General features: G+C 41.3%; 1 protein-coding gene across 4 annotated transcripts in view; it reads left to right on the forward strand.

The window, feature by feature from the left end:
• Positions 1-14,998, forward strand: part of EPG5 (ectopic P-granules 5 autophagy tethering factor) — a 105,663-nt gene that overhangs the window by 1,062 nt on the left and 89,603 nt on the right. For all 4 annotated transcript variants that reach the window (XM_028098124.2, XM_028098125.2, XM_028098127.2 and 1 more), the window contains exons 2-3: positions 11,484-12,425; positions 13,673-13,910. In XM_028098124.2, coding sequence (XP_027953925.1) covers positions 11,484-12,425; positions 13,673-13,910 — 1,180 coding nt within the window. The remainder of the gene's footprint in view (positions 1-11,483; positions 12,426-13,672; positions 13,911-14,998) is intronic.

Below are 14,998 nucleotides of genomic sequence, written 5' to 3' on the forward strand. Positions count from 1 at the left end.
GCTGTTTCATTGTGCATTTTAAAAAGGCTGTAATGGAGTTATGCACACCAGCATACCCAGGCCTGTGAGGAGTTACTCTTTGGGGTGAAAGCCATTTTGCTATCTAATTTAAGAAGCATATTCAAGAGAAATAATTTTTCATTGTATTGGGCTGGTAAAGAACTAGCTAGATGGAGGAATTAAAAAAAAGCCCTTGGTGAACCACGTGTTAGGTCCCTGAACCTAGAATATGGTAGTGCATAACATGTAAACATCAGTCATGTAGAGGGCAGAATGTTAAATCTTAATCTGTAGGGCTTTTTTTTTTTTTTTCTCCAAACGAATGATGAAACTAAAGCCCAGAGAAGTTAAATGGTAGGCCCAAAGTCATGCAGTTTGACAACTCAGGTTAGAGCCAAACATCTCAATCCAGTAGCTTAATAATTAATTCATATCCAAATGTCTGTCTATAAATACTTTTTTTAAAGATTTTATTTATTTATTTGACAGAGAGCAAGAGATAGTGAGAGCAGGAACACAAGCAGGGGGAGTGGGAGAGGGAGAAGCAGGCTTCCCGCTGAGCAGGGAGCCCGATGCGGGGCTCGATCCCAGGACATGACCTGAGCCGAAGGGAGATGCTTAACAACTGAGCCACCCAGGCGCCCCTGTGTCTATAAATACCTAAAAACATTTGAGAGGATTCTGTGTCAGGTTATTTTGTTTGCAACGGGATTTCTAAAATAAAAACCTTAAGCTTTTAATCTGTCAAGAAAAACCAATTGCTCATTTTATTGACACATTTCAGGCGATTTTCTTTCACAAACATATGTTAATTTATTTGAAGAGGCCTTCATTCCAGAGGTATTTGGTCAAACCAGAAATCCTAGACACATACTTTTTCCTCACTCTCCAAATCTAATCAGTCACTAGGTCTTGCCAGTTGTAGTTCCTAAATATTCTTTTCATTCTGCTCGTTTTTTCTCCATCCTACCACCACCATCCTCCAAGGAAGAGTTTTTGGATTTCTGCTAAACTGGCCTTTCCAAATTCATTCTTGCTGCCCATTCTGTAAATTAAAGCCGATTGATTGTTTTATTTTTATTTTATTTTTTTTAAAGATTTTATTTATTTATTTGACAGAGAGAGACACAGTGAGAGAGGGAACACGAGCAGGGGGAGTGGGAGAGGGAGAAGCAGGCTTTCCGCCTAGCAGAGAGCCTGATGCGGGGCTCGATCCCAGGACCCTGGGATCATGACCTGAGCTGTAGGCAGACGCTTAACGACTGAGCCACCCAGGCGCCCCTAAATAAATAAAATCTGTAAAAAAAAAAAACAAAACAGAAGTGATAACCCTCCTCCTTAAAACCTTTCAAAGGTTCCCCATTACCCTGAGGCTAGAGTCCAGAGTCCTTAGCATGGACTCAGGGCCCTAAATGACCTGGCTTCTATCTTACTCTTCAGCCTTAGGTTTACCACTACCATCTCTTTTGGTTCTCAATTATATATATGTATTTTTTCTGCTTCAGGGCCTTTGCACATGCTATTTCTTCTGCCCTGATACCTCTTCCTGCCCCTCTTCACCTACTACTCAGTCATGAGGTCTCTACTAAAACAGTACTTCCTTAGAAGAACTTTCCCTCGTGACCCTCACATTACTCCCTCCTGCAGTAACACCCTGCACCCCTTTTGTCACTTGTCTCACTTGTAGTTATTTTGTCAACAACTCTTCTCTCTTAGGCTGTGTCCTCAATGAGGCAAGGACTTGTTTGTTCCCTTTATGCACTTGGTCATGTTTGTTGAGTAAAGGAATAGATGCTGGTATTGAAGAATACTTCCAAGCTTTGTCACTTAGAAGAATTTAGTAGATTTCCTCTGAGTAGAATGAAAAAACCAAATGGAAAAAGTCCACAACACCAGCAAGGCCCTCATAGTTGTCATTGTAAAAATTGTTCTTTTGGAGTCAGTAGATTCATTTTTATGGCTGGCTGTAGTTTGGCCATAATTATAAAGTTCTACATTAATGAAATCTTTATTATCTGTGGTATAATTTGGCAGCTATTTACAGAGCCATAAAGCAGTTCCAGGACTCAGTTCAGGAAGTGAATAGTGTCATGTGTTGTTCCCTGTAGATAGTTTGAGTGGCTTGTGGATTTTTTTACCCAGCAGCTGACCTGCATTCCTCAATGTTAATCATCTGGTGGATGACCTCACATTGTTAGGTTGTAGTTAATCTCATTCCTAAAAGAGATTGTCCTAATAACGTTTTCATTCTTTTAGTACCATCTTCTACTAGAATATCCCCCACCTCAGAGGACCCTGGCTTTGGTGATCTTAGTAGATTATGAGTTAAGAACAGTAGATTTTTAGATTTGGACTTATCCTACAGATGCAGTGTATATTTTATAGTCATGGGATGTACACAAACATTAGTTGAATTCTGAATGCTAGCAACTCATTAATAGTAACAGCGTATGGTAATTGCTAAGGATAGACTGAGATGTGGCCCAGAAAGCTGACCGCGAAATGGAAAGACCTTTATTTTTTTAATTTTTTAAAGATTTTATTTATTTGAGAGACACAGGGAGAACAAGCAGTGGGGAAGGGCAGAGGGAGAGAGAGAGAAGCAGACTCCCTACTGAGCAGGGAGCCTGACGCGGGGCTCGATACCAGGACCCTGGGATCATGACCTGAGCCGAAGGCAGATGCTTAACCAACTGAGCCACCCAGGCGCCCCCGGAAAGACCTTTAAATCCCCATCCCCTGTTGCTTCTCAGCCTGGATGATTTCTGCCTCTTAGTCGCTCCCTTCCATGAATAGGAGTGAAGGTAGGGGATGCTATATATTATTCAGTTCCTTTTGTACCTCCTAAAGTCCATTTATTTGTTGAGCAGACACTCATTGGTAACCCAGAAACTGTTCTAGGCACCTGGGAAATAACAGAGGAACATCAAAGAACCTCGCCTTAATGCAGTTTACATTCTCGAGGGAGAAGACAGACCAACAACCCCCCTACAAAAAGTGAATATATGATATGTTAGGAGATAAGTGTTAGGAAAAGAGAAAAGAACAGGATACAGAGTTGGGGAGTAGTGGTGAGAGATAAGGATGGGTTGCAGTTTCCCAAGGTGACATATAAGTAAAGACACAAAAGAGATGAGGGAGTTAGCCATGTAGATACTGGGGGAGAAACGTTCCAGGCTGATGCCCTGAGGGAGTGGCCTGCCTGGCCTGCCCCAAGAACTGCAAGGAGGCAGTCTGGGAAGGGGGGGGAGGGAGGGAGGGAGGGAGGGGAGAGTAGTGGGATGAAGTCAGAAACCTAACACAGGGCCAGGTCGTGCTGGGCTGTGTGGGCCATTGTAGCAACTTCTACTTCCAGTGAAATATGTAAGCGCTTCAGGGTTTTGAGCAGAGGAGGGGTGTGATCTGAGTTATGCTTTAAAGGATCACTGTGCTTGCTGTGTGGCGAATAGACTGTAAAGGAGCAAGAGTAGAGGCAGAGACCTTTTAAGAGACTGTTGCAGTAATCCAGGCAAGAGGTGACAGTGGTTCGGACCAGACTTGTACAGGAGAGGTGGTGAGAAGTGTTTGAAGTCTGGGAGTTTCTGCAGGTAGAGCCAAGAGGATTTGCTGATGGCTTGGAGCTGGCCTGTGAGAGAAAACAGTCACAGATGACTCTGAGACAGAAGAGGTGGGGGGTGGAACAGGTTTGAGTGCTGATCAGGAGTTCAGGTTTGAATATGCTAATTTTGAAACAGGTGTCTACTAGACTTCCAAATGGAGATGTAAAGTAGGGTTGGGTATGTGAATCTAGAGCTTGGGAGAGCTCCAGGTTGGGATTAAGATCTGGGAGTCTTTGGGGTGCCTGGGTGGATCAGTCGATTGAGCACCCAACTCTTGATTTTGGCTCAGGCTCAGGCTCATGATCTCAGGGTCGTGGGATCAAGTCGTGCATTGGGCTCCGTGCTCAGTGGGGAATCCGCTTGAGATCCTCTCCCTCCTACCCTCCCCTGGTCCCTCTCCCCAGTAAATAAATAAATCTTAAAAAAAAAAAAAGATCTGGGAGTCTTTGGCATATAGTCATTAGCATATAGCTAGTTAAAGCCAGAGACTGAATTAGGTTACTTTGGGAATGAGTGTAGTATAGAAAGGTGATAAGAAAAGAACCCAGGGGCACCCCAACTTTAAGAGTTTGGGGAGAATAGGAGAAGAGGAGGACAAAGGAGTGTGAGCAGTGACCAGTGATGTAGTATGTGTCCCCAGGGCCCAAGAGTGTAGGGTCCCAGAAGCTGAGTGAAGGAAGTGTATGGAGGAGGAGGAAGAGGTCAAGCCTGCAAAATGCTAATACAACAGGAAAGAGGCGGCAGCCAAGAGGAGATGTATTCAAAGCAAAATGTAGAGGCCCCATCCTTCCCACAAGCCTTTTGACTTGTACACCATCCCTGGACACCCCAAGGAGAGCTGGTATAGTTGCCCCAAGAGCTTTTGATTTATACAGACCCACGTGTCCAAGCCCTTTTTATCTGTTCTGTGCCAGACATTGTGCTAAGTGCTGCGGATACAGACATTATTGGTAAACAGCCTGTCTTTAGATTACTCTCATGGAAATATTCCTTTTTTTTTTTTAAAGATTTTGTTTATTTATTTGACAGAGAGAGACATAGCAAGAGAGGGAACACAAGCAGGGGGAGCGGGAGAGGGAGAAGCAGGCTTCCCGTGGAGCAGGGAGCCCGATGCGGGGCTCGATCCCAGGACCCTGGGATCATGACCTGAGCTGAAGGCAGACACTTAACGACTGAGCCATCCAGGCGCCCCTCATGGAAATATTCTACAAAATGTATAAACTTGAACCTTCACTGTTCATAATGAAGCAGATCATTGTTATTTTTACAGAAGGAAAGGAGTTGTAATTTTTTTTACTCCAGCTCAGAGAGAAAGAACTGTGAGTGAGGAAACTTCCAATTTGTTTCCCAGAACCTACACTTTTTTTTTTTTTTAATTGAGAGAGAGTGAGTGAGAGCATGAGAGGGGAGAGGGGCAGAGGGAGAAGCAGACTCCCCGCTGAGCAAGGAGCCGGATGTGGGGATGTGGGATTCAGTCCCGGGGCTCCGGGATCATGACCTGAGCCGAAGGCAGTTGCTTAACCAACTGAGCCACCCAGGTGCCCCAGAACCTACACTCTTTACTTTTCTTCTGATTACAAAAGTGCTCATTGCTTCAAGAAGTACGTGCATCTGAGCGGACACACACACACACACACACCCACAGAGAAATGTACAGCAGAAATGAAATGCCCTGAATTCTACCTCCTGGAGATAATTGTTGGTAGTGGTTTGTGTGAGTTCTTTAGTTTTTTTCCCACATGTACACAGCACTCCAGAGCATGTTTACTGTGATGTGTAGTTAAGTTTGTTTTTCCTTGTTTATTAACAATTCTTCCATTTCTGTATCAGTGCTTGATTATTTTTCCTTCTGTGGAATTATTTTAATATTTATTCTCTATATGTAACTTAGGTGGAGATTAAAAGTAAAAAAATACAGATTCCTAATCTCCGGGGCATTTTTAGTTGTAAGAAACGTGTCTTTTGCTTAAAATAAAATTATGTCAGTATGAATTTTTGCACACGTGACTTGATACACATGGAGTTGCATTTGAATTTTATTTTGTGATGAATAATGATTATTATATATACAGTATGTTCTCCCATATCTTTATCTCTAGGCAAAATAATTGGAAGCTGGCTTTTTTATTTTTAAGTGAAATTTTATATTTTTAGTATAAGAATAGATTCAGATTTTGGCATAAAAGTTGAGTTTCCTCTGAATTCATTGGTTATTCCCTCTGCTTTCTGAGAGGTATATAAAAATAAATTTCTGAATGTGCCAGAGCATATGGTAAGTATAAATATTTGTTGGATAATTGAAAAATTTCTTTATATTTCTTTATTCTAGTACCTGGGACAGAGCCCCCTATACAGTTGGTATGCAATAAATCCTTGTGATTTATAGGTCATCACTATTGTCTCAGGAAACATTTATTGAACACTGTCAAAAATCAGAGGCAGATCAGATCCAAAGACATAAGATATAGTGCCTGGCCCTAAGATACTTGTGGTTTATGTGGGGGGAGACAGAATTTAAAGATAAATTAACCTGTAACCAGGGCCGGATGACAAGTACATATTGTAGGAGTTCAGAGTAAAGCATGTATGGAGGGGTTGGTGTGGTCACTGAAGGAAGATTTTGTCTTGAGGCATGATCATAACTGAGTCATCAAAGGCACTGAGGGCCAGGGGTAAGAATCCATCTTTCATTAAGTGGAAAGCTGTGACTGTTTGTGGTGTTCAGAGCAGTGTTTTGCGGAAGCCAATGTTAAAATGGCATTTGGAATGAATTGGTGGTGGGGCAGAGGCCGCAGGCTTGGAGACCGTTTAGGACCTGCTCCCCTATTTGGTGCTTTGGAAAAGTGAAGTAAGCCACAGGGAGCTCACCACTGCTCTTGAGACTCTGGCATCAGTGATGATCTAAGCAAATCCCCTCTCTCTGCATTCATACCATAGAGGTCCTGTCCCTGTCCTGGGATCTTCAAGGGAGTGTCAGGCCTTTGCCATCAGCTCGAATGGTTGTCCATCCTTCCCTCCAGGTTGCCTTCCTTGGTCTGGATGGTCCATTTGAATCAAAGCACCAGCTTCTCTGTCGTTCCCCCACTCCTTCCTTGGGCCAACTCCAGGTTAATTTCTCTTTGGACCTAATTTCCCTAACCAGTACAGGTAGAGAGTTTTCTTTGGTTCCACTCTAGAAACCCAGAGAAGCACTGAGTTCTACCCCAGGGGAAATAAAACCTGAACAAAGTCTTGTGTGTTCTTTCCAGAGAGGCTAAGAAGTTTTTAAAAAATTCATCTGATTCTCTGGCTTCATTATCTGTTCTACAGCTGCTGGGAGTGGGCAGGCAAGTTTGGGATTAGCAGCTGGACACCTCATTTTGTTTACTGGAGGGAAAGAATTTGGAATTGCAAGGGCCATCCTAGAGTGGGGAGAGAGGGCTGAGTGAGGTGGGGTTGGAATGGAGTGAGATGGGACACAGGGAGGTTAAAAACTGCCTGAGGGATAGGTTGGGTAGGAAGGCTCTGGAGGCCTGTGGGTTGGAGGAGGTGTGGTTGCTTGCCGTGCCCTTGATCATGTGCCCCGTCTTGTGGCTGCTTCCAGCTCCCTTGTCTTCTCTTCCAGTTAGCATTTAACAACCCCAGAGGTCTCTTCCAAGAAAAGAGAAATAAAAATCTCTGTTCCACGTTCCAGTCTCTGCTTCCTTACTTCTCATTCATCAACTCAGTAAATTTTAAAAATCTCTCATAGCTTTTTGAGATGTAATTCACACACGACACAATTCACCTATTTATACTGTATAATTCAGTGGTTTTTAGTATGATCATAAGGTTGTGCAGCCATCACCACAGTTAGGAGCTGCCAAACTGTCTTCCATAGTGGCTGCATCATGTTACAGTCCCACCAGCAGTGTATGAAGTTCTAATTTCTCTACATCCTTACTGTCACTTACTATCTGACCTTATTTATTTTTTATTTTTTATTTTTTTAAATTTTTTAAGATTATTTATTTATTTATTTGACAGAGAGAGAGAGAGAGAGAGAGAGAGAGTGAGAGCAGGAACACAAGCAAGGGGAGTGGGAGAGGGAGAAGCAGGCTTCCCGCCAAGCGGGGAGCCCGATGTGGGGCTCGATCCCAGGACCCTGGGATCATGACCTGAGCTGAAGGCAGACGCTTAACGACTGAGCCACCCAGGCGCCCCGACCTTATTTATTTTTTAAAGATTTTATTTATTTGATAGAGACACAGTGAGAAAGGGAACACAAGCAGGGAGTGGGAGAGGGAGAAGCAGGGAGCCTGATGCAGGACTCAATCTCAGGACCCTGGGATCATGACCTGAGCTGAAGGCAGACGCTTAACGACTGAGCCACCCAGGTGCCCCATTATCTGACTTTAAATAGTTTTCCTACTGGATATGACATGGCGTCTCGTGATTTTGATTTGCTTTTCTGTAATGGCTAATGATGTTAGCATCTTTCTATGTGCCATTTGTATATCCTCTTTGGAGAAATGTCTATTCATATCCTTTGCCCATTTTTAAATTGGGTTATTCATCTTTTTATTATTCGGTTACAAGAGTTCTCTTTTCTATTCTGAATATAAGTCCCTTATGAGATAATTGATTTGTGACTATTTCCTCCCATTCCATGGCTTGTCTTTTCACTTTCTTCAAGGCGTCATTTTCAGCACAAATATTTTTAATTTTTGTGAAGTTCAATTTATTTTTTTCTTTTGTTGTTTGTACTTTTAGTGTCATGTGTAACCCAAGGTCATTGATTTACATCTATGTTTTCTTCTAAGAGTTTTAAAGTTTTAGCTCTTAACATTAGGTCTATGATCCTTTTTGAATTAATTTTTGTATATGATGGAAGAAGGTAAGGGTCCAATTTCACTCTTTGGATATCCTGTTGTTAAGCACCATTGTTGAAGACTGCTCGTTGTACGTTATATTGTCTTGGCACCCTTGTTGAAAATCAGTTGACCTTAAATATAAAGTTTTATTTCTGGATTCTCAATTCTCTTCCATTGATCTATTTGTCTGTATTCTAGAACCACACTGTCTTTATTACTCTAGTTTTATAGTAGGTTTTGAAGTTACAAAGTATGAGGTCTCCTTTGTTCTTCTTTTTTAAGATTGTTTTGTCTACTCTGGGTCCCTTGCATTTTCTTACGAGTTTAAGGTTCCAACTTGTCATTTTCTGCAAAAAAGGCAGCTGGACTTTTGATTGAGATTATGTTGAATTTGTGTATCAGTTTGAGGAGGATTGCCATCTTAACAATATTGTGATCTCATCCATGAACATGGGATGTGTTTCCATTTATTAAGTCTTTAATTTCTTTTAATGATGTTTGGCAATTTTCAGAGTACATCTTTTACAATTGTTTTGTTAAAGTTATCTTTCTATATTTTATTCTTTGCTCATTATAAATGAAAATATTTTCTTAATTTTATATTTTGATTATTCAACTCACTTAAATTTGGCCTTTCTCCTGACCAGTACACCAGCATTTCTCTCACTGTAGTAACCATAGGCCTCCGTCTCCTGATTTTCTCTTTCTGACCTCCCAGTCTGACAAACTTATTTATTATAGAAGTGTGCTAAACATCATTGCAGTGTAATTAGACCCACTTGTTCATTTTCTTATAAATACTTGTGTAATGCTTTTTGTTATTCATGATTTTAGGCAATTTGACAAACTCGTTTGTATGCATTGTGTGGCTCGTATCTGAATCTGATATCCACAGTTCACAGTGTAGATTAAAGTAATTTTGGAGGGGCACATTGCTTCTTCAGTCACCACCATTGTAAATGTTTGGTAGCCATTACCAGCAAGTGACCTCAAATTCCATTTCAAAAACGTTTATTGTTTCTTCCTAATATTAGGTACATATAAGGTCTTATATTTTTGGTTCTTGTCAACATTTGCTGGACAGCACAATCCAAAATCACTGGTAACTTGTGAAGCTGTCAGGTTTGTCTTCTTAAAATTTCATAGTGAAAGGGGAGTGTTTGGGTGATGTAGTCATTCTTTTCAGTTTGTTTGCGTTTAACAATTTTATTTAAAGAATTTTCCTATAATTTTTTTCTTCTTTATCAGCATGTTTTCCTGTGTATCTAGTTTGGGTTTTCTTTTTTTTTAAGATTTTATTTATTTGTTTGACAGAGAGACACAGCGAGAGAGGGAACACAAACATGGGGAGTGGGAGAGGGAGAGGGAGAGGGAGAAGCAGGCTTCCCGTGGAACAGGGAGCCCGATGGCAGGCCTCCATCCCAGGACCTGAGCCAAAGGCAGATGCTTAACGACTGAACCACCCAGGTGCCCCGCTGTGTATCTAGTTTGTGTGTTAATGCCCGAGGTGTTTTTTTAAAAACCATAACTCATTTTATTGGACTTTCTTTTAACAGTTAACTTTTTTTTTGTCTTTGTTTTTTGGAGATCATTTCAGACTTCATGAAAAGTTGTAAATATAGTACAGAGAGTTCCATATACCCTTCATGCAGCATCCTCTGATGTCACCTTCTCACATAATCATAAATTCTGTGGTATAGAACATTTGTCACAACCGAGAAGTTAATGTTGGCACAAAACTATTAACTCAGATACAGAACTTGTTTGGATTTCAACAGTTTTCCTACTACTGTTCTTTTTCTATTCCAGGATCCAGTCTAGGGTCCTACAGGGCATTTAGTTGTCCTGTCTTTGTTGTTTCCTCCAATCTCTTGATAGTTCCTCAGTCTTTGATGACCATAACATCTCTGTTATTCCTTTTTTTTTTTTTAAAGACTTATTTATTTTAGAGAGAGAGAGCGCGAACATGGGGAGGGGGAGAGGGAGAGAGAAACTTCAGCAGACTCTGCGCAGTCCCTGATGTGGGGCTCGATCTCACAACCCGGAGAAGATGACCTGAGCCGGAACCAAGAGTCAGACACTTAACTGACAGCACCACCCAGGGGCCCCATGTTTCTGTTCTTTTGTAGACCCTTCCTTAATTTGAGTTTTTTTGTCTGGTATATTTTTATGATTAGATTGAGGTTATATGTTACTGGAAGGGGTACTTGAAGAAGTGACAGGCCTTCTCAGAACATCACATGGGGATATGCTACTGGTCTAATCAGTCTTGATTACGCAGTTAATATATTGTTTGCCGGAATTCTCCACTGAACTTTACTATTTCCCCCTTTGTGATTACTAAATACTTAGTGATTTAGTATACTTAGTATACTTAGAAATACTGATGCTATCCAGCTCTCTTGTTTCTGCTTACATTTTCACTCACTCATTTTAGCATCCATTGGCAGATTTTGCCTGTGGCAGTTATTAACATGGTGTTGTAATGGTGACTTTTCTGTTTTTCTCATTCCATCTACATTTATTGATTGGAATTCTGTAGGGAGGGGTATCACTTTTTGCCCATTTATTATTTATTTATGTCAGTATGGACTCATGATATTTATTTTATTCTGTAGGTTATAATCTAATACTATAGTTATTTTATTGCTCAAGTTCTTTGACTCTTTCTGTGTGAGTTTTAAGTGAATATGTTTGTCAAGGTGAAGGTAAATCTGTTGAGGCCTACACTATGTGGACACTGTTCTCTTGACCTCTAGGAGAATGGAGAATGAACTAATTAAAACTTTTCTCCTCTGTTCATGAATCGTAATTTGCTGCTGCTTTTGATGTCTTTCTCTGTTGGGATTAGACTAGTGAATCTCCCACATTTAACAGAGTCAAAATTGAATAATAACAGGAAGTATGAAACACATTGCTTAGGAAGTTTATTTAGACTCCATTTGCTAATTATAAAATTTAGATTTTGTATACAATTTAAGAATTTCTCATGTTGAAAGCATCAATTATTACTATATTATAAATTATTTCACATTATAAATCTCATTTTTAGGAAAAGAAGAAATCTGAAACCCTTCAGAGGGAAGAATCCGATGAAGTCTCCCTTCCAAAAACCTCCAGAGAGCTGGAAATCCCTACTCCAGCTTGTGGATTCAAAGGAGACTGTCTGAAGGTGTTAACTGATTCCCAGCTCCAGAATGCTGCCAGTAGACAAAACGAGAGTGAAATGTTTGATGTACCACTCACCTCCTTAACTATAAGCAATGAAGGGTCCCTGACATGGAACACAGAGACCCTAAAGGAAGGGGAGGAGGTCAGAGCCTGTGTTGGGGATGATGCACTGAAGCTGAAGGTTGACCCTGGAGACAATGTCGGAACCAAAGTAGACACCCCCAAGAACTTTACAGAAGTAGAGGAAAATAAGTTGGTACAGTGTGCACCTTCTGAAAGCACCTTGCAATCTAATTTTTTTTATACTCAGCAGGAAACGGAAAATTTACAGGTTAGAGAAATTCAGAAAAAGAAAGACAAGCAAGCCTTGGGTTTTTCTTCAGAGGTGCTACAAAATGTTGGCTTGCAGAGTTCTTGTGAAGCCAAAGACATTTTTCAGCCACCTAGAGTGAAAAAACTGTATCCTCAGTTGCCAGCCGAAATTGCTAGAGAAGCACCAGCTTTGGTGGCAGCGAAACCCTTGTTTCGTAATGAGCGACTCTACCCAGAGCTCCCATCTCAACCAGAACTAGTACCATTTACTAAAGAACAGCTAAAAATCTTTGAGCCTGGTTCATGGCTGGAAAATGTTGAGTCGTATTTAGAAGAATTCGACAGCATGGCTAATCAGGACAGGCATGAATTCTATGAGTTGCTTTTGAACTACTCACGATGTAGGAAGCAGCTACTGCTGGCTGAAGCTGAGCTACTTGCCCTGACGTCTGATTGCCAAAATGCGAAAAGTCGACTGTGGCACTTTAAGGACGAACAGTTGTCTGTGCAGGTATTTTGATGTTCTGTAAAGCTTTTGGGAGTCTGGGGGATTTGCAGGGGAGCTGCTTCTCTTGTGATACCATCCAGGTCTGGAGTATGCTTGTACTCACATTGACCCTGTCCTAGCCCAGAGTAGTGCAGTGTAGGGGTCACAAAGTCACATGCCTGCAGGGGCCACGCAGGTGACCTGGAGGAGTGAAGTGGGCCGAGTGGGACGGTGGTCGCTAGTAAGCTCCTGCCTGGTCCAGTGGGGGCAGCCGCTCTTGAGTTCTAGCTGATTGTTGCCGTGATGGTTGTGTTGGTCCAACATTGCCACATCTTTTCACTTCCTAAGAGGAACTGGAAATCTGGATTTCTGTGTGAAGGATCCTGATTTGTGAATGTTGGCAACAAAATAGAGAGTAGAGGCCAAGCGGGTCATGTTTCCAGGTGAGATGCAGCCTGTGGACCATTTAGTTTGTAACCTTGGGCATAATGCCAGGAACATCCAAATGGGTAGAGAGGGTCAAGGAGAGGATGATCCGTGGAATAAACTTGAGAGATGAGGAAACGGGAAGGCAATTAGATGTGACCCTGTGGAGGCCAAGGTGACCATTAGGGAAGCCACTTCCCAGTGGCCTGGGAAGGATGGCAAAGAAAAGGAGGCCACTCCTGGCAAGTTTGGCAATGAAGGGAAGCTGGAGGAGATACTGAGGAGAAACACGTGCTTTCCCCCATCCCTGATCCTCATTCATTGGGGGACCTTTGTATCTCTCTTTGTACCTAGATAGGAGACTGTGGAGAGGGGAACATTTGAAAACTACTGAAAAAGAGGATAGAATCAGGAACACAGATGGAGGTGTTAGTATTGGAAAGGAGAGGGGTTGCCTTTGAGCAGAATCAAAAAATGATGAGGGTAGGTACAGAGATATTTTGAAGTCCCTTGAAGTTGCGGGGATATCATATGACTTCCGTGTTTATAAAGTTGAAGGTAAGATTATCAGTCGTGAGAGTCTTAGGGACAAGTTCTCTTATTTTCTTCTTAGGGTTTCTTTTTTCTTCTTTGACCTTGTGATGCTTTGTGATTGGCATTATCCCTCTTGGCCCCTGATTATATGTTTGATTTATTGTTCCCTATGTGGTAGGATTGTCCCCTCACTATGATTTATAAGCTCTTTGAAGGTGGTGCTGAAGCCAATATATCGTATACCTGCAGCCTGATTATTTCAAGTGTAAAGAGTTAACTGGTTTCCTGTTTTACCCTTTGTCCACCTCTAGGGTATCTGTGCAGATCAAGTGAAAGTTTCAGGCTATCATCGCTACCAGAGAGTAGAGATGAATGAAAATGCACTGGGGGAGCTAAAGAAGCTATTTGATGCCAAATCTGAGCACCTCCACCAGACCCTCGCTCTGCATTCATACACCTCTGTGCTCTCAAAGTTGCAAGTGGAGTCTTACATTTATGCCTTACTCAATGGTTCAGCTCTTCTGAGATCTTTAGCAATTCAAGGCCGAGGTATGTGAATCGTCCAAGTCTCACTCTTTCTCATGGTCTGCAATGAGGAAAGAAGTGAGGAGTTGAATTGATTGTGTACTAATTGGTATTATAAGGGAACATTGGTGCTAGCTGTTTTACCTTGCCTTCCCCAAAGTAGGATTGAGATCTGGCTTCATACCATTTTTTGGGAGCAGTGCTAGGTCTCCCTTCCCTGGGGCTGTCAGCGTCTGCTTCTCTGGGAAGCCAAAAAGCTTGCTTTTTATCATTAATGTCCCTTAGTCCTAATGTATGTGCTTGTTACCAAGTAGAGTTCAAATACATTTTGATTATAAAACTGATAGCATACTTTTTCATCCTGTATCTTTTGTACTTTATTTTTGCTTGTCTAGTTTGTTGGGCTGTTTTATATAACTTTCATCAGAGGATCTCTGATGTTCTGCATTTTTCATCATATTTGGGTTTTAAAAAACCCCAGCTTTGATTGTATGATGTGTTAAGTATGAATTAGCTAATTGAATTATGCAGTTTTTATTTCTGGGGGAGATACTAGGGATATTTAAAGTAAAAAAAAATCCTAGGTGCCTGGGTGACTCAGTTTGTTAAGTGTCCAACTCTTGATTTCGGCTCAGGTCATGATTTCAGGGTTGTGAGATCGAGCCCCACGTTGGGCTCTGCATTGGGTGTGGAGCCTGCTTAAGATTCTCTCTCGTCCTCTCCCTCTCTCTCTTAAAAAAAGAAATCCTTCCTCCTCATTGTTTTTGTAACTAATCAAAGAGCTGGGATTAGGTCAGTGATCTGATTTTTAAATAAAAAATGGATTTGATGAAGTTAATTTTCCCTTACTTTGTAATACTTCACAAAGGTAAATACTTTTTTGGATTACATATTTAGTAGAAATTCAGATTTTTTTTTAAAAAGTTCTATTTATTTAAGTAATCTCTTCACCCATCGTAAGGCTCAAACTCACAATCCCAAGATCAGGTGTCATATGTTCTTCCTACTGAGCCAGCCAGGTTCCCCCAAATTCAGATATTTTTGATGCAACTTTCCCCTTGGATTTTATCTGAACTAAATATTTTGAAAAGATTTAATTAATTAGTTAATTA

Source organism: Eumetopias jubatus, unplaced genomic scaffold (assembly GCF_037043125.1).
Source record: "Eumetopias jubatus isolate StellerSeaLion01/CBP00866 unplaced genomic scaffold, mEumJub1_p1.0 scaffold_16, whole genome shotgun sequence".
NCBI lineage: Eukaryota > Metazoa > Chordata > Mammalia > Carnivora > Otariidae > Eumetopias > Eumetopias jubatus.